General features: G+C 48.6%; 1 protein-coding gene across 1 annotated transcript in view; it reads left to right on the plus strand.

Moving 5' to 3' along the window:
- Positions 1–12,467: 12,467 nt before the first annotated feature.
- LOC140455389 (zinc-binding protein A33-like) overlaps positions 12,468–22,181 on the plus strand; it is a 9,742-nt gene continuing 28 nt past the window's right edge. The window contains 7 exon segments of the mRNA XM_072550195.1: positions 12,468–12,878; positions 15,389–15,484; positions 15,609–15,842; positions 17,286–17,308; positions 17,419–17,528; positions 20,209–20,364; positions 20,367–22,181. The exon segment at positions 20,367–22,181 is cut by the window's right edge and continues 28 nt beyond it. Of these exon segments, the coding sequence (XP_072406296.1) occupies positions 12,468–12,878; positions 15,389–15,484; positions 15,609–15,842; positions 17,286–17,308; positions 17,419–17,528; positions 20,209–20,364; positions 20,367–20,803 (1,467 nt within the window). The 3' untranslated portion in view covers positions 20,804–22,181.

Consider the following 22,181-nt stretch of genomic DNA (forward strand, 5'->3'; position numbering starts at 1 on the left):
CCCAAATTAAACCAGTCCCACGTGCCTACATTTGCCATCTCCCCCTAAACCTTTCCTATCCAAATATCTCTGAAATGTTGTAACTGTACCTGCACTTACTACTTCCAAGTTAACAGCTTCGGTGTTCCTTGGAGAAACTGCACAATTTCACTTGGAACAGAGACAGATTTGATATGTTTCTTAAGGAATAGTACAGCCTTAATTGCAGAGTGAATCCAGTAAAGTGTAATAAAATGACATCATAGCAGCAGGCTAACCCAATGATATTTCCTGGGAGACAAAAGTTGTTTCCCCACACATTCTCTTCCCACCTACATTTCAAGGTTAGCTTGGATGGTTAGTAATGTCCTATCTAGCTTTGTTAATTCCATACAGTCAGGGATCCGTTGTTCTGCTTTATCTTTGATTGGTTAGCTCAGCAAGGCAGGAATGTAGCCTTTAGCCCGGGTGAGAATCCATTTTAAACATAGTGTTAATTTGCAGCCTGAAGCCATTTTGTTATGTTACTTTGCATAAGAAGCCATTTTGTGGTAAATAAAAGCATAAAATGGTTGCGCCTGACAACAGCCTAAGGCCAGATTTTAGATCCTCAGGTCGTTCCATCTTCTGTCTGCTCCTGCCCGAAACGTAGATTTTCCTGCTCCTTGGATACTGCCTGACCTGCTGTGCTTTTCCAGGACCGCACCCAACTCACTTCCAGCATCTGCAGTCCTCACTTTTGTTTAGTTGTGAATAGTTGTTTAATCGTCACTTTTAGAGTTAATAAATTGATGTTATTTTCTTTAAATAGTGGAATTTGGGAGTTCTGTCACTCACTCATTTTAACAGATTACAGGGTGAGGTGAGATTTTCTGGGTGTTTGGTTCAATTAACTGAGGAATTCACCTCCATGTTGTCACAAAAAAGTGAACCCACAGAAAGCAATTGGACTGGATGGACCCCGTGGTTAAACACTCAGTGTATGGACCAGCTGGTGTGGAGTATTCACTGACATCTTTAACCTCTCCGTACTATGATCTGAGATCCCCACCTGTTTCAAAGAGACTACCCTTCAGCCTGGTGTCAAAAAGAAATCATGCAATGTGTGTCAATGACTACTGCCGTGTGGATCTGACCTCCTTTATATAATTGTTCAAGACGTTAGTCATGGCTCAAATTGCCTTCATCCTTTGCAATTCACCAACTGACACAAGAGGCCTACAGCAGACATCCGTCTCCCTGGACATATACATCCCTGGAACATCTGGATAACAAGGATCCTACATCATGCTTACTTCGACTATAGCTCAGCCCTAATTCTAAACAAACTCATCTCAAAACTCTAAGGGATAGGTCTTAGTTCCCCCACCCCCAAAACTAGACCATCAACTTCCTGACCCACAGTCTGCAATCAGTAAGAATAGGTGACATCTTCTCCACCATAACCCTCAACACTCACGCATCCACGAGGCTGCATATCAGCCCCCTACTATATTCCTTGCACATGGTTGTGGCCCAGTTCCACTCCAACTCCATTTGCAAGTTTGCTGACACCATCACCACTGCAGGTTGGATCCCACATGAGGGGGGAGGACATGCAAGAGATTGAGTGCTTAGTGTCATGGTGTATAGACAATGATCTCTCCAATGTCAGCAAAACGAAGAAGCTGGTAATCAGCTTCAAGGAGGAGTTGGGGGGGGAACATGCCCCTGTCTGCATCAGTGGTGTTGAGGTGGAAGTGGTCAAGTGTCTGGGAGTGTGATGATCACCAACAATTTGGATTGGGAGGATAAGTTTGCACCACTGTCAAATTTTCACGGAGGTGAACAGAGAAATGAGGGTTTAAATCTGACACCAGGGAGATTCACAGGAAAGTCAATGTGGAGGGAGCCAAGGGGCTGAGAACTGGGAGTACAGACAAGAACCACAAGCAAAGTGCACTCGTCCTATCACACTGCTAGAAAGAGGCTGAGGCAAATTTACACACTAGCCTGGCAAACCGTAGAGTTGTACAAAGAAACAAATCTTCAACATTGCCTCACTACGAGTTTAAAAATGAGCAGAGCAGATCACTTTAGAACATCAAGGTCATTTCACTGAAGGACAAAGCACTATTGGAGAAAATACTACTCCATTGAGACTGTGATTCAGGATTAGCATGAACTTTCAAAACAGTTTCACCCAAGAACAAAGTGATTGCATTTGACCACATTGGGAATTGGGGGTAAGCTTTTGGGGTCCCCTTCGGTTCAACTGCCGGGGTTTTCAGTATTTTATGAGGTGAAACCTCATGGTGGGGGGGGGGGGGTGGGAACCTGAGCTATATACCAGTGGTGAGTTGATGGAGATGAGGCAATAGCAAGAGGTAGCACAGCCAGTGGGAAGGAACTTCCTGGGAAAGAACCAAGGGATCGGTTAAAGTGTGTTTACTTTAATGCAAGGAGTATCAGGAATAAAAGGGATGAGCTTAGAGCATGGATCAGTACCTGGTGCTATGATGTTGTGAGTCGGGTTTCTCAGGGGCAGGAATGGTTGCTGGATGTTCCAGGGTTTAGAGCATTTAAGAAGAATAGGAAGGGGGATTCAAAGAGGAGGGGGTGGAGCACTGCTAATCAGAGGGTATCACAGCTACAGAGGTTACCATTGTCGAGGAGGGTCTGCCTACTGAGTCAGTATGGGTGGAAATTAGGAACAGTGAGGGAGCAGTCACCTCATTAGGGGTTTACTACAGGCCCCCCAATAGCAGCAGGGAGATTGAAGAAAGCATAGGTTGGCAGATTTTGGAAAAGTGTGAATGTAGTAGGGATGTTATAATGGGTGACTTTAACTTTCCCAATATTGATTGGAACGTCCTTCGAGCAGATGGTTTGGAAGGAGCTGTTTTTGTAAGGCGTGTTCAGGAGGGTTTCCTAACTCAGTACGTTGACAGGCCGACGAGGGGAGAGGGCATTTTCGATTTGGTGCTCGGCAATGAGCCGGGGCAGGTGTCAGATCTTGCGGCGGGAGAGCATTTTGGTGATAGTGACCACAACTGCCTCACATTCTACATAGCTATGGAGAAGGAGAGAAGCAGGCACAATGGGAGAATATTTAATTGGGGAAAAGGAAACTATGATGCTATCAGACGTGAGTTGGGAAGCGTGGACTGGGAGCAATTGTTCCATGGAAAGGGCACTATAGACATGTGGAGACTGTTTAAGGAACAGTTGTTGTGAGTGATGCATAAATGTGATCCTCTGAGACAGGCAAGAAGGGGTAAGATAAAGGAACCTTGGATGACGAGAGCGGAGGAGTTTCTCGTCAAAAGAAAGAAGGCAGCTTACGTAAGGTGGAGGAAGCAAGGGTCTTGCTCAGCTCTAGAAGATTACAGGCAGGTGAGGAAGGAGCTCAAAAATGGTCTGAGGAGAGCCAGGAGGGGACACAAAAAAGGCTTGGCAGGAAGGATTAGGGAGAATCCAAAGGCATTTTACACGTATGTGAGGAATAAGAGAATGATCAAAGAAAGAGTAGGCCCGATCAGGGATAGCACAGAGTCTGAGGAGGTGGGGGAAGTCCTAAATGAGGTTTTTGCTTCTGTCTTTACTGAAGAAAAGGACCTTGTAATGAATGAAACCATTGAGGAGAAGGAAAGCATGCTGGAACGGATAGAGAGAGAGGAAGCTGATGTGCTGAAAATTTTGACAAACATTAAGATTGACAAGTCGCCAGGGCCAGACCAGATTTGTCTACAGCTGCTTTGGGAAGCGAGAAATGTTATTGCTTCGCCGCTTGCGAAGATCTTTGCATCCTCACTCTCCACCAGAGTTGTACCTGAGGACTGGAGGGAGGCAAATGCAATTCCTCTCTTCAAGAAAAGAAATAATGAAATCCCCGGCAATTACAGACCAGTCAGTCTCACGTCTGTCATCTGCAAGGTGTGAGAAAGGATTCTGAGGGATAGGATTTATGACCACCTGGAAGAGCATGGCTTGATGAAATGCAGTCAGCACGGCTTCGTGAGGGGCAGGTCATGCCTCACAAATCTTATTGAGTTCTTTGAGGATGTTACTAGACAAGTTGTTGAGGGTCGAGCGGTGGATGTGGTGTATTTGGACTTCAGCAAGGCATTTGATAAGGTTCCCCATGGTAGGCTCATTCAGAAGGTCAGGAGGAATGGGATACAGGGAAACTTAGCTGAATACAGAATTGGCTGGTCAACAGAAGACAGCAAGTGGCAGTGGAAGGAAAGTATTCTGCCTGGAAGTCAGTGGTGAGTGGTGTTCCACAGTGCTCTGTTCTTGGGCCTCTACTCTTTGTAATTTTTATTAATGACTTGGATGAGGAGATTGAAGGATGGGTTAGCAAGTTTGCAGACGACTCAAAGGTTGGAGGTGTCGTTGACAGTATAGAGGACTGTTGTAGGCTGCAGCGTGACATTGACAGGATGGGCTGAGAGGTTCAACCTGGATAAATGCGAGGTGAGGCATTTTGGAAGGTCGAACTTGAAAATTGAGTGTAGGATTAAAGACAGGATTCTTGGCAGTGTTGAGGAACAGTGGGATCTTGGTGTGCAGGTACATAGATCCCCTAAAATTGCCACCAAAATGGACAGGGTTGTTAAGAAAGCATATGGTGTTTTGGCTTTCATTAACAGGGGGATTGAATTGAAGAGCCATGAGATCTTGTTGCAGCTCTATAAAACTTTGGTTAGACCCCACTTGGAATACTGTGTCCACTTCTGATCTATTATAGAAAAGATGTTGATGCTTTGGAGAGGATTCAGAAGAGGTTTACCAGGATGCTGCCTAGAATGGAGGGCTTATCTTACAAAGAGAGGTTGTCTGAGCTCGGGCTTTTTCATTGGAAAAAAGAAGGAAGGGGGGGACCTAATTGAGGTATACAAGATAATGAGAGGCATAGATAGAGTTGATAGCCAGAGACTTTTTCCCAGGGCAGAAACTGTTAACAAGAGGGGTCATAGTTTTAAGCTGTTTGGCGGAAAGTATAGAGGGGTTGTCAGAGGCGGGTTCTTTACTCAGAGAATTGAGAGAGCATGGAATGCGTTGCCAGCAGCAGTTGTGGAAGCAAGGTCATTGGGGATATTTAAGAGACTGCTGGACATGCATATGGTCACAGAAATTTGAGGGTTCGTACATTAGGTTTACCTTACATGAGGATCAATGGTCAGCACAACATCGTGGGCTGAAGGGCCTGTTCTGTGCTGTACTGTTCTACGTTCTATGAAAGCAAGAATGAAACAAGACGCCTGAACCACATTTCCACAGGGTTGGTGCCCAGAACGAACACAGGTCAATTTATACAAGATACCAATATTCCTATTAAGGGATCAGAAAAAAAAACTTGGCAGCACAAAATAAATATTTGTGAAGCAAACAAAGCACAACTTCAAAACAGCCAGGACAGATATCTCCCAAAATAATCCAACAGTCTGATATACACAACCCCAAAACAAATTGCTCCCATGTCTATAATCAAGCAAAACAGCCTCAACTCAAGGGGTCAAGAAGTTAGGATAAGTTAATTCTGAATTAGAGTAGTGCTGGAAAGGCACAGCAGGTCAGGCAGCATCCAAAGAGCAAAAAATAACATTTTGGGCAAAAGCCCTTCAACAGGAATAGAGGCAGGAAGCCGGCTGGGTGGAGAGATAAATCAGAAGGGGTGGGGAGAAAGTAGCATAGAGTACAATATGTGAATGGGGGTGGGATGGAGGGGATCGATCAGAGAGGGTGTGGAGTGGATAGGTGGGAAGGGAGATAGGCACGTAGGACAGGTCATGGGAACGGTGCTAGCTGGAACTGGGTATGAAACTGGTGAAGTCCACATTGATGCCCTGGGATTGAAATGTTCAGAGGTGCAAGATGAAGCTCAGGTTTCCAGTATCCGCAGTCCTCGTTTTCACCTAGGATAAGTTAAGGGCAATGCTTATTACAGGTTCAATCTGACCAGAGATGCAATTCGCCAAATAAGACAATGGTGTGTGGGTGGGGTGGGGGGGGGGGGGTGGGGGGGGGGGGGTGGGGGGGGGGGGGGTGGGGGGGGGGGGGGTGGGGGTGGGGGGGGGGGGGGGGGGGGGGGGTGGGGGTGGGGGGGGGGGGTGGGGGGGGGGGGGGGGTGGGGGGGGGGGGGGGGTGGGGGGGGGGGGGTGGGGGGGGGGGGGGGGGGGGGGGGGGTGGGGGCGGGGGGGCAGCCAGTATTGGACAGAGACAGACAGTGCTCAGTTTCTCCGGGCAGTGCCCGCGCCCCTCCTTTTATACCGTCCTGAGCCGCCGGCGGCTGGCGCCGGCATTTCCTTATTGGTCAAGAAGAACAAGCTTCTGATTGGTGCAGAAGTCACCACCGTCGATTGGTCAATCGCTGATACCATTGATTGGTTGAGAATCTGAATTCTGATTGGACGCTTTTTCAATCCCGGAACTCACTCTGAATACCAGACAGGATTTGGAGGAGCCGCTGTTCAGCTTCTCGTCCAACAGGTTTAATTGGAAGCACTAGCTTTCGGAGCGCCGCTCCTCCATCAGGACAACCCACAACCACCTGATGTGAAACGAGTGCTTCCAGTTTCACCTGTTGGACTATATCCTGGTGTTGGGTGATTTTTAATTCAATACCAAGGAAATTCAAACTGGGAGCTCATCGCTGCAGATCCTGGAAATCAACTGAAAACAAATAAAAAGATGCTGGAAATCACAAGGGAGCAGGCAGCATCCTTGGAGAGAGAGCAAATTAATGTTTCAGGTCTAGGTGACAGCTTTTGTTTTTGGTTTTCAGCGGGAAATTCAAATGTAATTTCTTCCCCACAGGTTCATCAAGGGAAGATGTTGCAGGCAGCAGTGAGAGCAGGAGAGGGAGAGCCTGGATATTCTGAATTGAGAGGGACGTTAGGACTGTGTGCATTTTGAAATGTGATGTGCGCTAGAGCCGAAGTTACCACAAATCTCTAATGAAAACAAAAACAATGCGAGAAATTAAAGCGGGTCAGGCAGCGTCTTTGGAGAGGCGAAAGTGAGAACTATAGATGCTGGAGATTAGAGTCAGGATGAGAGTGGTGCTGGAAAAGCACAGCATTAGGGGAGCAGGAAAATCGACGTTTCGGGCAAAAGCCCTTCATCAGGGAATGAGGTTGGGAACCTCCGGGGTGGGGCTGGGGAGAAGGTAGCTGAGAGTGCAGTAGGTGGGTGGATCTCACATTCATCTAAATTGAACTACACCTACCACTTCTCAGCCTGGTGGCCCATCTGATGAAGATCCCGTTGTAATCCGAGGTAACCTTCTTCGCTGTCCACTGCGCATCTAATTTTGGTGTCATCTGCAAACTTACCAACAATACCTCTTACGCTCACATCCAAATCATTTATATAAATGACAAAATGTCGAGGACCCAGCGCCAATCGTTATGGTCACAGGCCTCCAGTCTGAAAAACAACCCTCCATCATCACCCTCAGTCTTCTAACTTTGAGCCAGTTCTCCCTGTATTCCGTGAGATCTAACCTTGCTTATCAGTCTCCCATGGGGAACCTTGTCAAATGCCTTACTGAAGTCCATATAAATCGCATCTACTGCTCTGCCCTCATCAATCCTCTATGTTACTTTTTCAAAAATCTCAATCAAGATTGAGACATGATTTCCCATGCACAAAACCATGTTGACGATGCCTAATCAGTCCTTGCCTTTCCAAATACAGAGAAACCTCGATTGTCCAAATGAGGTGGGCGGGCACTGTTTCGTTCAGATAATTGATTATTCGGTTAATTGATTTCCTCTGGGGCTCGGAGTATACTGTGAAGACTGCTCCCCATTCAGGAGACTAGGCAGTAGTGCACTGCACGCGAGCTCCACCCCAGCCGCCTGCACTCAAACCCATCTGCTCCCCCAACCCCGCCTACAAACCCCATCTGACCCAACCCCCATCTGCCTGCCCAAAACCGCCCACCCAACACTCGCCCCCCAACTCTGATCCCAAACCGCATCTGCCCCAACCCCGCCCCCAAGTCTGACCCCAGCCCCCACCTCCCAACCGCATCCAACCCCAGCTGGACTGGACACCAATAATAAGACTGCTGCTACCTTGGTGGGGTAAGTCTCCAAATAGAGCACACATACACTCATGCATGCAACATTTTACTGCAGGTATCCCAATTTCAACCAAGTATGCTGTTTTGGAAAATGTAGAGGGTGATGGATTCTCAGAAGAATGTAGCACGAACAGCCAAGTTTCTGGTATCGAGTCTTGGCTCTAAAGCAATGAGGGGTACGTCGGGTTCCAAGAGATCAATTGTGTTAGGGGACTCTCTAGTCTAAGGCACAGACAGACGTTTCTGTGGCCAGCAGCTAAACTCCAAATGCTGTATTGCCTCCTTGGTGCCAGGATCAAGGATATCTCAGAGAGGGTGCAGAATGTTCTCAAGGGGGAGAGGGGTCAGCAGGAGGTCATTGTACACATTGGAACAAATAACATAGGAAGGGAAAAGGTTGAGATTCTGAAGAGAGAATATAGAGATTTAGGCAGGAATTTAAAAAAGAGATCCATGAGGGTAGTAATATCTAGAATACTCCCATTGCAGTGAGCTAGTGAGGGTGGGAATATAAGGATTGAGCAGATGAATGTATGGCTGAGGAGCCGGTGTATGGGAGAAGGATTCACATTTTTGGATCATTACAATCAAGATACCTAACAGGGAAGGCAGATGAACTCAGGGAATGGTTCGGAAAATGGGACGGGATATCATAGCAAATACAGAAACTTGTCACAGGGATGGACCAGACTGAGAACTTAATGTTCCAGGATACAAATGCTACAGGAAGGAGAGAAAGGGAGGCAGGAGAGGAGGGGGAGTGGCATTTTTGATAAGAGATAGCATCACAGCTGTACTGAGGGAGGTTATTCTCAGAAATACATCCAGGGAAGTTATTTGGGTTGAACTGAGAAATAACAAAGGGATGATCACCTTATCGCGATTGTATTATAGATCCCCTCATAGTCAGAGGGAAATTGAGAAACAAATTTGTGAGGAGATCTCAGCTATCTGTAAGGATAATAGGGTGGTTATGGTAGGGGATTTTAGCTTTGCAAACATAGACTGGGACTGCCATCGTGTTAAGTGTTCAGAGAGAGAGCAATTTGTTTAGTGTGTACGATAAAATTTTCTGATTTTCAATATGTGAATGTACCTACGAGAGAAGATACAGAACTTGGCCTAATCTTGGGAAATAAGGTAGTGCAGGTGACTGAGGTGTCAGCGGGGGAGCACTTTGGGGCCAGCGACCATAATTCTATTGGTTTTAAAACAGTGATGTAAAAAGATAAATCAGGTCCTGGGGATTTATCCAGATTTATGTGTTTCGAGACATTCAGCTCTTCCTCCTCTCTCACCTCCCTTTCTATCCTTCCTGAAGTATTTGTATCCTGGAACATTAAGCTGCCAGTCCTGCTCATCTCTGAGCCACGTTTCTGTAATTGCTATGATATCCTGTCCCATGTTCCTAAACATGCCCTGAGTTCATCTGTCTTCCCTGTTAGGCCTCAGTCATTGAAATAAATACAGTTTAATTTATCAGACGGACCTTGTTCTCTGCTTTGTCCCTGCCTGCCCTGACTGTTAGCCCTCACTTCGTTTCTCAACTGTATCAGTTGTCAGACTCTCTCTTTCCTCACTATCTCTCTGGGTCTCCGCTCCACCCCCAAACTTTCTAGATTAAATCCTCTCAAGCGGCTCTAGCAAACCTCTTGTGTGTATTCTGGACTGTCAGGTACATTATTGCTGTGTATATCCTGAACTGTCTGGTGTCTCAGTGCTGTGTGTATTCTGAACTGCCTGGTATCTCAGTGATGTGTGTATTCTGAACTGTCAGGTATCTCAGTCCTGTGTATATTCTGAACTGTCAGGTGTCTCAGTCCTGTGTGTATTCTGAACTGTCAGGTGTCTCAGTGCTGTGTGTATTCTGAACTATCAGGTATCTCAGTCCTGTGTGTATTCTGAACTGTCAGGTGTCTCAGTGCTGTGTGTATTCTGAACTGTCTGGTGTCTCAGTCCTGTGTGAATTCTGAACTGCCTGGTGTCTCAGTGCTGTGTGTATTCTGAACTGTCAGGTATCTCAGTCCTGTGTATATTCTGAACTGTCAGGTGTCTCAGTGCTGTATGTATTCTGAACTGTCAGGTGTCTCAGTGCTGTGTGTATTCTGAACTGTCAGGTGTCTCAGTCCTGTGTATATTCTGAACTGTCAGGTGTCTCAGTGCTGTGTGGATTCTGAACTGTCTGGTGTCTCAGTGTTGTGTGTATTCTGAACTGTCTGGTGTCTCAGTGCTGTGCGTATTCTGAACTGTCAGGTGTCTCAGTCCTGTGTATATTCTGAACTATCTGGTGTCTCAGTGCTGTGTGTATTCTGAACTGTCAGGTGTCTCAGTCCTGTGTGTATTCTGAACTGTCTGGTGTCTCAGTCCTGTGTGTATTCTGAACTGTCAGGTGTCTCAGTCCTGTGTATATTCTGAACTATCTGGTGTCTCAGTGCTGTGTGTATTCTGAACTGTCAGGTGTCTCAGTCCTGTGTGTATTCTGAACTGTCTGGTGTCTCAGTCCTGTGTGTATTCTGAACTGTCAGGTGTCTCAGTACTGTGTATATTCTGAACTGTCTGGTGTCTCAGTCCTGTGTATATTCTGAACTGTCTGGTGTCTCAGTCCTGTGTGTATTCTGAACTGTCTGGTGTCTAAGTCCTGTGTATATTCTGAACTGTTTGGTGTCTCAGTCCTGTGTATATTCTGAACTGTCTGGTGTCTCAGTGCCGTGTATATTCTGAACTGTCAGGTATCTCAGTCCTGTGTGTATTCTGAACTGTCTGGTGTCTCAGTGCTGTGTATATTCTGAACTGTCTGGTGTCTCAGTGCTGTGTGTATTCTGAACTGTCAGGTGTCTCAGTGCTGTATGTATTCTGAACTGTCAGGTGTCTCAGTGCTGTGTATATTCTGAACTGTCAGGTATCTCAGTCCTGTGTGTATTCTGAACTGTCTGGTGTCTCAGTCCTGTGTATATTCTGAACTGTCTGGTGTCTCAGTGCTGTGTATATTCTGAACTGTCAGGTATCTCGGTCCTGTGTGTATTCTGAACTGTCAGGTGTCACAGTGCTGTGTGTATTCTGAACTGTCAGGTGTCTCAGTGCTGTATGTATTCTGAACTGTCAGGTGTCTCAGTCTTGTGTATATTCTGAACTGTGAGGTGTCTCAGTCCTGTGTGTATTCTGAACTGTCAGGTGTCTCAGTCCTGTGTATATTCTGAACTGTCAGGTGTCTCAGTTCTGTGTATATTCTGAACTGTCAGGTGTCTCAGTCCTGTGTGTATTCTGAACTGTTTGGTGTCTCAGTCCTGTGTGTATTCTGAACTGTCAGGTGTCTCAGTCCTGTGTATATTCTGAACTGTCTGGTGTCTCAGTCCTGTGTGTATTCTGAACTGTCAGGTGTCTCAGTCCTGTGTGTATTCTGAACTGTCAGGTGTCTCAGTCCTGTGTGTATTCTGAACTGTCTGGTGTCTCAGTTCTGTGTGTATTCTGAACTGTCAGGTGTCTCAGTACTGTGTATATTCTGAACTGTCAGGTGTCTCAGTCCTGTGTGTATTCTGAACTGTCAGGTGTCTCAGTGCTGTGTGTATTCTGAACTGTCTGGTGTCTCAGTGCTGTGTGTATTCTGAACTGTCTGGTGTCTCAGTCCTGTGTGTATTCTGAACTGTCAGGTGTCTCAGTCCTGTGTGTATTCTGAACTGTCTGGTGTCTCAGTGCTGTGTGTATTCTGAACTGTCAGTTATCTCAGTCCTGTGTGTATTCTAAACTGTCAGGTGTCTCAGTCCTGTGTGTATTCTGAACTATCTGGTGTCTCAGTGGTGTATATATTCTTAACTGTCTGGTGTCTCAGTCCTGTGTGTATTCTGATCTGTCTGGTATCTCAGTCGTGTATATATTCTGAACTGTCAGGTGTCTCAGTCCTGTGTGTATTCTGATCTGTCTGGTATCTCAGTCGTGTATATATTCTGAACTGTCAGGTGTCTCAGTCCTGTGTGTATTCTGATCTGTCTGGTATCTCAGTCGTGTATATATTCTGAACTGTCAGGTATCTCAGTCCTGTGTGTATTCTGATCTGTCTGGTATCTCAGTCGTGTCTATATTCTGAACTGTCAGGTGTCTCAGTCCTGTGTGTATTCTGATCTGTCTGGTATCTCAGTCGTGTATATATTCTGAACTGTCTGGTGTCTCAGTGCTGTGTGCACGGTATTCTGAACCGTTCTCCCTCAGTGATCTAGTGGGTTGCTTTGTTAATGCATTGTCAGTGGGTTGGCTCTAGTCTCAGTGAGTGGATCAAATTACACTCTCAGGCTGTCTGCGGGTTCAAACACACCTCCCGTCCCTTCCCACCCTGGGACCGTGAGTGCACTGCTCTCTGAAAGAACACAAGGAAGTGAATCTCAGAGCAGGACACCGCCAAACGCTGGGAGTTGCCGGCGGGATGGATTCCAGGCAGTGGGCTGAGAGCTGGAGAGAGGAGTTGGTTTGTGCGGTGTGTCTCGGTCTGTTTGTGGATCCAGTGACACTGGACTGTGGTCACAGTTACTGCCGCTCCTGTATCACAGGCTGCTGGCAAGCCCAGGAGACCAACTTCTGTCCCGAGTGTCTGGAGGTATTCCCGGGGATAACCCTCAGGTCCAACCGGGCTCTCACCAACCTGGCCGGGAGGGTGAGGCAGCTGAACAGGAACCGGAGGATGGAGAGCCAGCAGCTCCACTGTGAGCTGCACCATGAAGGAGTGAAGCTGCTGTGTGAAACCGACCAGAAGCTCCTCTGCAGCATCTGCCGGGACAGCCGGGAGCACAGATATCACACCTTCATCCCCCTCAATGAGGCTGTGGGACTTTACAAGGTGAACATGGGCAACCAGAGGGAGCAGACCACACATTCAACCGGTGCAGGACTCTGTCCCTCAATTCTGGGAAGCTCCAGTTTTAGGGACAACGCTGAGATCCTGAGATCGGAACCAGGTCAGCCACAGAGTCTGAGCTCCCCGAGTGGGGGCTGACACCAGGAGGTGACCCTCAGGGATACCACATGAGGAGGTGATGGACTGAGTGGTGTTGTGTTCACCCAGAGTTGGACAAACAGGAGGCTGGGAGAACACAGCAAGCCAGGCAGCATCAGGAGGTGGAGAGGTCAATGTTTCAGGTGTAATCCTTCTTCAGGACTTGGGGTGGGGGTGTAAGGGGAGCACCCAGGTAATGTTCTGGGGACCCAGGTTCAAATCCCACCTCTGCACAGATGGTGGAATTTAAATTCAATCTAAAATAAAATCTAGATTTAAGGATCTAACGCTGACCAGGAATCCATTGGTGATGATTGAGGAAAACCCATCTGGTTCACTAAAGGAAACTGCCATTCTTACCTGGTCTGGCCTACGTGTCACTCCAGACCCACAGCAAAGGGGTTTGACACTTAACTGCCCTCTGGGCAATTAGGGATGGGTAATAAATGCTGGCCTGGCCAGCGATGCCCACATCCCATGAATGAATATTTAAAAATTATAGACACTCTGGTACCTGACTCTGAACGAGGCAGTACTACAGTCAAGAAGTGTTCATGTGGAAACAAAGGGGGACTTGGTGAACCATTTTCCAGCCTCTGTCGAGGTATGACACTAACAGGGAGGAGCTGAAGTAGGAGAAAGTGAGGACTGCAGATGCTGGAGAATCAGAGTTGAACTGGGTGGTGTTGGAAAAGCACAGCAGGTCAGGCAGCATCTGAGGAGCAGGAGAGTCAACATTTTGGGCAAAAGCCCTGATGAAGGGTGAGGATCAGAAATAGGCCATTCAGCCCATCGAGTCAGCTCCTCTCATCAATGTGATCATGGCTGATCTGATCATCCCTGACTCCAGTTTCCTATCTTTTCCCCATAACCTTTGATTCCCTCACTAATTAAAAATCTGTCTGGTCAGCCTTGGATGTACTTAACAGCACATCCTCTATAGCTCTCAGTGGTAGAGAATTGCACAGATTCACTCCCCTCTAAAAGAGATGAAATTCCTCCTCATCTCTGTCTTAAATAGACACCCCCTTATTCTTGGATGATGCCCTTTGGTCCCAGACTCTCCCTCAAGTGGAAACAACATTTCCACAGCTACCCTGTCAAATCTCCGAAGGATCATGTACATTTTCATAAAGTCACCTCCGAATCTTCAAACCTCTTAATGAACCTCAAAACAAAATCCCTCCAGATCCAGGACCAGCCAAACAAAGCTTTTCTGGGCTGCCTCCACTGGCGTCTTCACAATATTCCAGCTTTGGTCTAACTGGTGTCCTCTGTACCTTCAGGAGAAACATCCCACAGCAGTCTCATCCGACACCTTTCCCCGTAAGCTCGTACGTGTGTATGAATTAGTGAGAGAGAGAGAGAGAGAACTCTCAGTGTAGATTGATGAGGACTGACCTCGGGCTGAGGAGCTTCAGTCACATAGACTGGTGACAGTCTTCTCTTGGAGAAGAGAAAGCCAAGGTTAGATTTGATAAGAGTCACACAGCAAGGAAACAGGCCCTTCTGCCCAACCTGTCCATGCCGACGCAGTATCTTAAGCTGAACTCGTCCCACTTGCCTGCATTTTGCCCATATCTCTCTCAACCCTTCCTATCCATGTATCTGTCTGAATGTCTTAAATGTTCCACTACTTCCTCTGGCAGCTCGTTCCGTGTACGCACCACCCTCTGTGGGAAAGACTTGTCCCTCAGATCTCCTTCAAATCTTTCCCCTCTCACGTTAAACCAATGTCCACTAGTTTTGGACTACCCTTCCCAGGGGAAAAGACTTTGGCTATTCACTGTATCTTTGCCTGTCATGATTTTCCCAACCTCTCTCATGTCACCCCTCAGCCTCCTCGGCTCCAGAGACACAGTCCTAGCCTCTCCTCATGACTCGAACTCTCCAATCTTTGTAGCCTTGGTGAAGTACTGCTGGGGAAGTGTTGAAAATCACGATGGGTCTGGGCAGAGTGGAGAGGGAGAAATATGTTCCGGTTGGTTAGAGGATTGAGAACCAGGGCGTGTACAGATATGAGGGACAGTACTGGTGGGAGAAGCCGAGGAGATAGGAAGGGAAAGGCTTTCTTCGTCCTGTGGGATTTTGGGGTTTGGGATGCTCTGTCTGGGTGCATGATAGAGGCAGGTCCAATAGGGCGGGAGTGGGGCTGGGGGTGGGGGTGTGCACCCAAGAGGGAATTGAATCCAGGAAGATGGCAGCAGACATACAATGGGGTGAATGGGACCACGTCTGTCCCGTTGTGCAGAGAGATCGGGGAGGGTGGCTTCCATAGCACTTCATCCTGCCCAATCCACTTTTCTGGGAACGTCTGAAGGCCTCCATTCAGGAATTTTTGCTCTCGTTTACAGGATCAGCTGAAATCGTCCTTGGATTTGGCCGCCAAAAGGAAGGCCCAGCTGCTCAAGGCTAAATTCAACCAGGAGCAGAAGATCTCCCAAGTCAAGGTGAGACACCCGTTTGTTCACTTCTCCAAACCTCAGTTTCTTTCCCTCTCCCGTCCCCACCACCCCGCCCCAACTCCCCGTTTTGAAACAGTTTGATCCTGTGCCTGTGTTCCAATGTGTTCAGGAGCAGTCACGTAATCTGCAAGTCCACATCAAGTATGAATTTGCCAAGATGCACCGGACTCTGAGTGAAATGGAGCGGTGCCTGGACGGAGATCTCCGTGCACGGGAGGGGATGATCCTGGAGGCTATGCGAGGAAACCTGCGGGAGATTCAGGGTGCCCTGGACTCCGCCGAGCGGGTTCTGACCGAGTTTCAGTCGCGGCTCGATCGGCCAGATGTATTGACCATCCTCAAGGTAAGGAGAGAAATGTAGCAGTCTTCAGTAATCGGCATCTTGGTATTGCCAAGAATCACCTGGAGTGGGGAGTAAACGCTGCCCCCTACGTACCCACTGGGGAGGGGGGGGGGTTCAGTATTCTGTTTCCCTATCATTGGAAGTGAAGGGGTGACTGGGAATGAGGACCAGGCGGGGGCCATTCAGCCCATCAAACTTGCTTTAAAGCAGTGCAACCAGATCATGGCCCACCTTTTATCCCAAGACCATTTTCCTGCAATATCTCTGTATTCCCTGATATCTGGAAATCTCCAGGGATTTACCAGGATGTTTCTGGGAATGGAAGGTCTGTGTTGTCCTGAAAGGCCGGATAGGGTAGGAACCTCGTCACTGGATCGTGACCTTAGAGAGGTTTATAAAATCGTGACAGGTTAACATCGGATACTGGAAATCTCAAGGGATTTCCCAGGATGTTGCTGGGGATGGAGGGTTTGAGTTATAAGGAGAGGCTGGGGCCTTCCTCATTGGAGCGTAGGCGGTTGAGGGGTGACCTTATAGAGGTTGATAAAACCATGAGGGGCATAGATCAGGTGAATGGCACCTGGGATGAGGGATTTCAAGAGGAGGGGGCATATGTTTAAAGTGAGAGGAGAGAGACTTTAAAGGACACAAGGACAAATGTTTTCCCCAGAAGGTGGTTTGTGGGTGACGTGAACTTCCTGAGGAAGTGGTGGTTGTGGGCACAATTACAATGTTTCAAAGACATTTGGATAAGTACGTGAATAGGACAGGTTTGGAGGGATTTGGGGATGAGCAGGTAGGTTGGACTAGTGTCAAAGAGCGTAGTGCTGGAAAAGCACAGCCGGTCAGGCAGCATCCGAGGAGCAGAAGAGGCAACGATTTGAATAAAAGCTGTTCATCTGGAATGCTGCCTGACTGGCTGTGCTTTTCCAGCACTACACTCTTCGACGTTGATCTCCAGCATCTGCAGTCCTCACTTTCTCCAGGGAGGTGGGACTCATTTAGTTTGGGATTAGGGTCAGCCGGGACTGGTTGGATTGAAGCATCTGTTTCTGTACTTTATGACTCTGTGACTATGACTCAATGAGTGAGACTCTGCACTCCTCTGGGGCAGAGAATTGACAAGGATCACCACTCTCCGGTTCAAAGAAATCCCTCCTTATCTCACTCCGAAATGGCCCGACCCGTGTTCCAAGGGAGTGTGTTCAATCCATTCACATGTGTTGTATGACCCTTTGATCTTTTCCCTATAAATTCTGCGTCTACGGTCTCCGTGTCTCACTATCACCTGATGCAGGAGCAGCGCTCCTAAAGCTAGTGTTTTCAAATAAACTTGTCCAACTATAACCTGGTGTCCTGTGAATTTTGACCTTGAGCCATGTCATCGTATTCAGTTTTTGTTCTGTCTGACAAAAGTTGACTTGTGTTTCTGTTTTGTTTCAGGAGAAAGATTCCTGGAATGCCAAGTATGACTTTCCTTTATTTACAAAAACAAATTGTTAACAAACACAGCTTAATCTTTTAAAGTAAAAAGAAAGGAAATATGTTTTTCAATCTTTGAACATTGAACTTGCAGGATTAGTCACAATGCGATGGAACTGGTGGACATGGATCTTCCTCTGGGGATATTCAGAGGTCCCTTGCAGTATATTGCCTGGAGAGAAATGCTGGACACTATCAGCCCAGGTAAAGAGATGTCTGTGTTCTCAGTCCCAGTTAGTAGAGCAGTGATTTCAAGGAATGTGGGGGAGGAAAATGGAAAAGAAAATATGAGGTGGGGGGTGGGGGGGGAAATTAAACACAACTTGAGCACCTCTGCCACTCTTGCCAATAGCCACTGTTGGAAGGTTCACCTCACATTGATCCACATTATACTCCATCTGCCAAATATTTTCCCACTCGCTCAACTGGTGTTGATTCCTGGTTAGAACAAAGAACAGGCCCTTCGGCCCTCCAAGCCTGAGCTGATCCAAATCTACTGTCTAAACCTGTCGCCCAGTTCCAAAGCATCTGGATCCCTCTGCTCCCCACCTACTCATGCATCTGTCCAGACACATCTTAAATGAATCCACGGTGCCTGCCTCTGCCACCTCTGCTGGCAACGTGTTCCAGACACCCCCACCCTCTGTGTAAAGTATTTGCCGCCTGTATCCCCCTTAAACTTTTCACCTCTCACCTTGAAAGCGTGACCTCTCGTTATTGAATCCTTCACCCTGGGAAAAAGCCTATCTCTATCCACCCTGTCTATACCCTTCATGATTTTGTAAAACTCAATCAGGTACCCCGTCAATCTCCATTTTTCTAATGAAAGGAAACCTAACCTACTCAATCTGTCTTCACTTTCCATCCCAGGCAACATCCTCGTAAACCTTCTCTGCACCCTCTCCAAAGCATCCACATCCTTTTGGTAAATTGGTGACCAGAACTGTACACAGTTCCCCAAGTCACTGCCGTGTATCCGAGTTGGACGCCCGCACAGTGAGAAAATTACAGGGGACGCTGGACAGGGGCTTCCATTGAGAAAGTGACCTGTTTATCCTGACCCAACCCTGGGAATTATAGAGCAGTGGGCCTTACTTCAGTTAAGGGTAAAGTGTTGGACTAGGTTATAAGAGACAGGATTTATAATAAGATTTATAATAAAGAAATAAGTTGATTAAGGATATTCAACAAGGTTTTGTGAAGGGTAGGTCATGTCTCACAAACTTTATTGAGTTCTTTGATAAGGTGACCAAACAGATGGATGAGGGTAAAGCGGTCGATGTGGTGTATAGGGGTTTCAGGAAGGTGTTTGATAAGGTTCCCCATGGTAGGCTATTGCACAAAATATGGAGGCATGGGATTGAGGGTGGTTTAGTGGTTTGGGTTAGAAATTAGCTAGCTGGAAGAAGACACAGGATGGTGATTGATGGGAAATGTTTATCCTCGAGTTTTGTTACTTGTGGTATACCACAAGGCTCTGTTTTGGGTCCACTGCTCTTTGTCATTTTTATAAATGACCTGGATGAGGATGTAGCAGGATGGGTTAGTAAATTTGCGGATGACACTAAGGTTGGTAGAGTTGTGGATAGTGTCAAAGGAGGTTGCAGATTATAGATAAACTGCAGAGCTGGGCTGAGAGGTGACAAATGGAGTTTAATACAGAAAAATGTGAGGTGATTCACTTTGGAAAGAGTAACAGGAATGCAGAGTACTGGGTTAACAGTAAGATTCTTGGTTGTGCAGATGAGCAGAGAGATCTCAGTGTCCATATGCTTAGATCCCTGAAAGTTGCCACCCAGATTGATAGGGTTGTTAAGAAAGCATACGGTGTGTTAGGTTTTATTGGTGGAGGGATTGAGGTCATGCTGCAGCTGTACAAAATCCTGATGCGGCCTCACTTGGTGTATTGCATACAGTTCTGGTCACCACATTATCGGAAGGATGTGGAAACATTGGAAAGGGTTCAGAGGAGATTTACTAGGATGTTGCCTGGTATAGGGGGAATGTCTGATGAGGAAAGGCTGAGGGACTTGAAGCTGTTTTTGTAAGAGGGAAGCGGGTTGAGAGGTGACTTAATTGAGACCTGTAAGATAATCAGGGGGTTAGATCGGGTGGAGAGTGAGAGCCTTTTTCCTCGGATGGTGATAGCTAGTACGAGGGGACATAGATTTAAATTGAGGGGTGATAGTTATAGGGCAGATGTCTGATGTAGTTTCTTTACTCAGAGTAGTGTGGGTGTGGAATGTATTGCCTGCAACAGTCATAGACGCGCTAACTTTAAGGGCATTTAAATGATCATTGGATAAACATATGTACGAAAATGGAATAGTGTCGGTTAGATGGGCTTCAGATTGGTACAGGTCAGTGCAACATCGAGGGCCGAAGGGCCTATACTGCCCTGTAATGTTCCATATTATTCTATTTATTGTTTTCTGCCTGTCAGCCACCTCAGGCCATGTCAATACCCCGTTTCCCCCCCCCCCCACCCCACCACCCCCCGCCCTTGCAATTCCATGCACTTTCATTTTACACATTAATCTCTTACCCGGGACCTCAGTAAAGGCCTCCTGAAAGTCCAAGTAAACCACATCCAGTGGGTCCCCCTGAGCAACTTTACGAGTTACATCCAATCGCTTTGTTGAGCACGATTTCCCTTTCAGAAATCCATGCTGACTCTGCTCAATGTTATCACTGTTTTGAGTACTCTCCCATTATACCTTTTCCCGTGGACCCGAGCACGTTCCCTGATGATAACAGGCTAATGGGGGTGACACAGTGGCTCAGTGGTTAGTGTTGCTGCCTCACAGAGCCAGGGACCCGGGTTCGATTTAACTCATTCACCCGCTGCCTTTTCTTTCTGTGTTGTTTTTCTTCCCCCGCTCAGTGCCGGCCGCTCTGACCCTGAATCCGAAAACTGCCAACCCCTGGCTGGTCCTGAGTGAGGACCAGTCGGCCGTGAGGATGGGAGACCGAAGGCAGGAGCTCCCGGACCTGCCCCAGAGGTTCGACCGGTGCGCCTGTGTGCTGGGGTCGGAGGGATTCAATCGGGGAGGCACTACTGGGAGGTGGAGGTGAGGGACAAGACCGAGTGGGACCTGGGAGTGGCGAAGAGGTCCTGCAAGAGGAAGGGGAGAATCAGACGGACCCCCGAGGACGGCTACTGGAGACTGAGCCTCCGAGGTGGGGGCGAGTACACGGCCTTCACCTCGCCCCCGACCAGCCTGAGCGTCGTTCCAAGGCCAAGGAAGGTCGGGGTGTACCTGGACTACGAGGGGGGGCAAGTGTCGTTTTACAACGCAGACAGTATGTCCCACCTCCACACTTTCACTGACGCCTTCACAGAGAAACTCTACCCGTACTTCTGCCCCTGTTTGAACAACGGTGGGAAAAATTCGGTGTTTATGAAAATCTGCGGGGTGAAGGCCCACTCTCTGTCATCACCCGGCCGGAGTCTAACTCCCAGCGCAGTGGGCCCGTGAGTAAAGGGCGATGATCTCCCCCTGCTGTGTTATCGGCTTTTCAGGATTTGAGTGCCTGTCGTAACAACTAAAGCAAGGTCTGTACTCCTGCGTTCCTGGATGGGCCCAGCATTTATTGCCTTTCCCTAATTGCCCCTAATTTAGGAGGCAGGGGGGTGAGCTGCCCTCTTGACCCGGTGCGGTCCCTGAGCTGTACGGTTTGGGAAAGGATTTCCCGGATTTCGACCCAGAGACAGTGATGTAGTTCCAATCAGGACGGCCCAGAACTTGACCTTTTACTTCTCTCAACCTGCTCCCTCAGCCCAGTGTGGCAGTGTCTCGGCCTGCTCCCTCAGCCCAGTGTGGCAGTGTCTCGGCCTGCTCCCTCAGCCCAGTGTGGCAGTGTCTCGGCCTGGTCCTTCAGCGCAGTGTGACAGTGTCTCGGCCTGGTCCCTCAGCCCAGTGTGGCAGTGTCTGGGCCTGCTCCCTCAGCCCAGTGTGGCAGTGTCTCGGCCTGGTCCCTCAGCCCAGTGTGGCAGTGTCTCGGCCTGCTCCCTCAGCCCAGTGTGGCAGTGTCTCGGCCTGCTCCCTCAGCCCAGTGTGGCAGTGTCTCGGCCTGCTCCCTCAGCCCAGTGTGGCAGTGTCTCGGCCTGGTCCCTCAGCCCAGTGTGGCCCTGTCTCGGCCTGGTCCCTCAGCCCAGTGTGGCAGTGTCTGGGCCTGCTCCCTCAGCCCAGTGTGGCAGTGTCTCGGCCTGGTCCCTCAGCCCAGTGTGGCAGTGTCTAGGCCTGCTCCCCCAGCCCAGTGTGGCAGTGTCTGGGCCTGCTCCCTCAGCCCAGTGTGGCAGTGTCTCGGCCTGGTCCCTCAGCCCAGTGTGACAGTGTCTCGGCCTGGTCCCTCAGCCCAGTGTGGCCCTGTCTCGGCCTGCTCCCTCAGCCCAGTGTGGCAGTGTCTCGGCCTGGTCCCTCAGCCCAGTGTGGCAGTGTCTCGGCCTGGTCCCTCAGCCCAGTGTGGCAGTGTCTCGGCCTGGTCCCTCAGCCCAGTGTGGCAGTGTCTCGGCCTGGTCCCTCAGCCCAGTGTGGCAGTGTCTCGGCCTGGTCCCTCAGCCCAGTGTGGCAGTGTCTCAGCCTGGTCCCTCAGCCCAGTGTGGCAGTGTCTCAACCTGCTCCCTCAGCCCAGTGTGGCAGTGTCTCGGCCTGCTCCCTCAGCCCAGTGTGGCAGTGTCTCGGCCTGCTCCCTCAGCCCAGTGTGACAGTGTCTCGGCCTGGTCCCTCAGCCCAGTGTGGCAGTGTCTGGGCCTGCTCCCTCAGCCCAGTGTGGCAGTGTCTCGGCCTGTTCCCTCAGCCCAGTGTGGCAGCGTCTCGGCCTGCTCGCTCAGCCCAGTGTGGCAGTGTCTCGGCC

The sequence above is a fragment of the Chiloscyllium punctatum genome, chromosome 30, assembly GCF_047496795.1.
Source record: "Chiloscyllium punctatum isolate Juve2018m chromosome 30, sChiPun1.3, whole genome shotgun sequence".
NCBI lineage: Eukaryota > Metazoa > Chordata > Chondrichthyes > Orectolobiformes > Hemiscylliidae > Chiloscyllium > Chiloscyllium punctatum.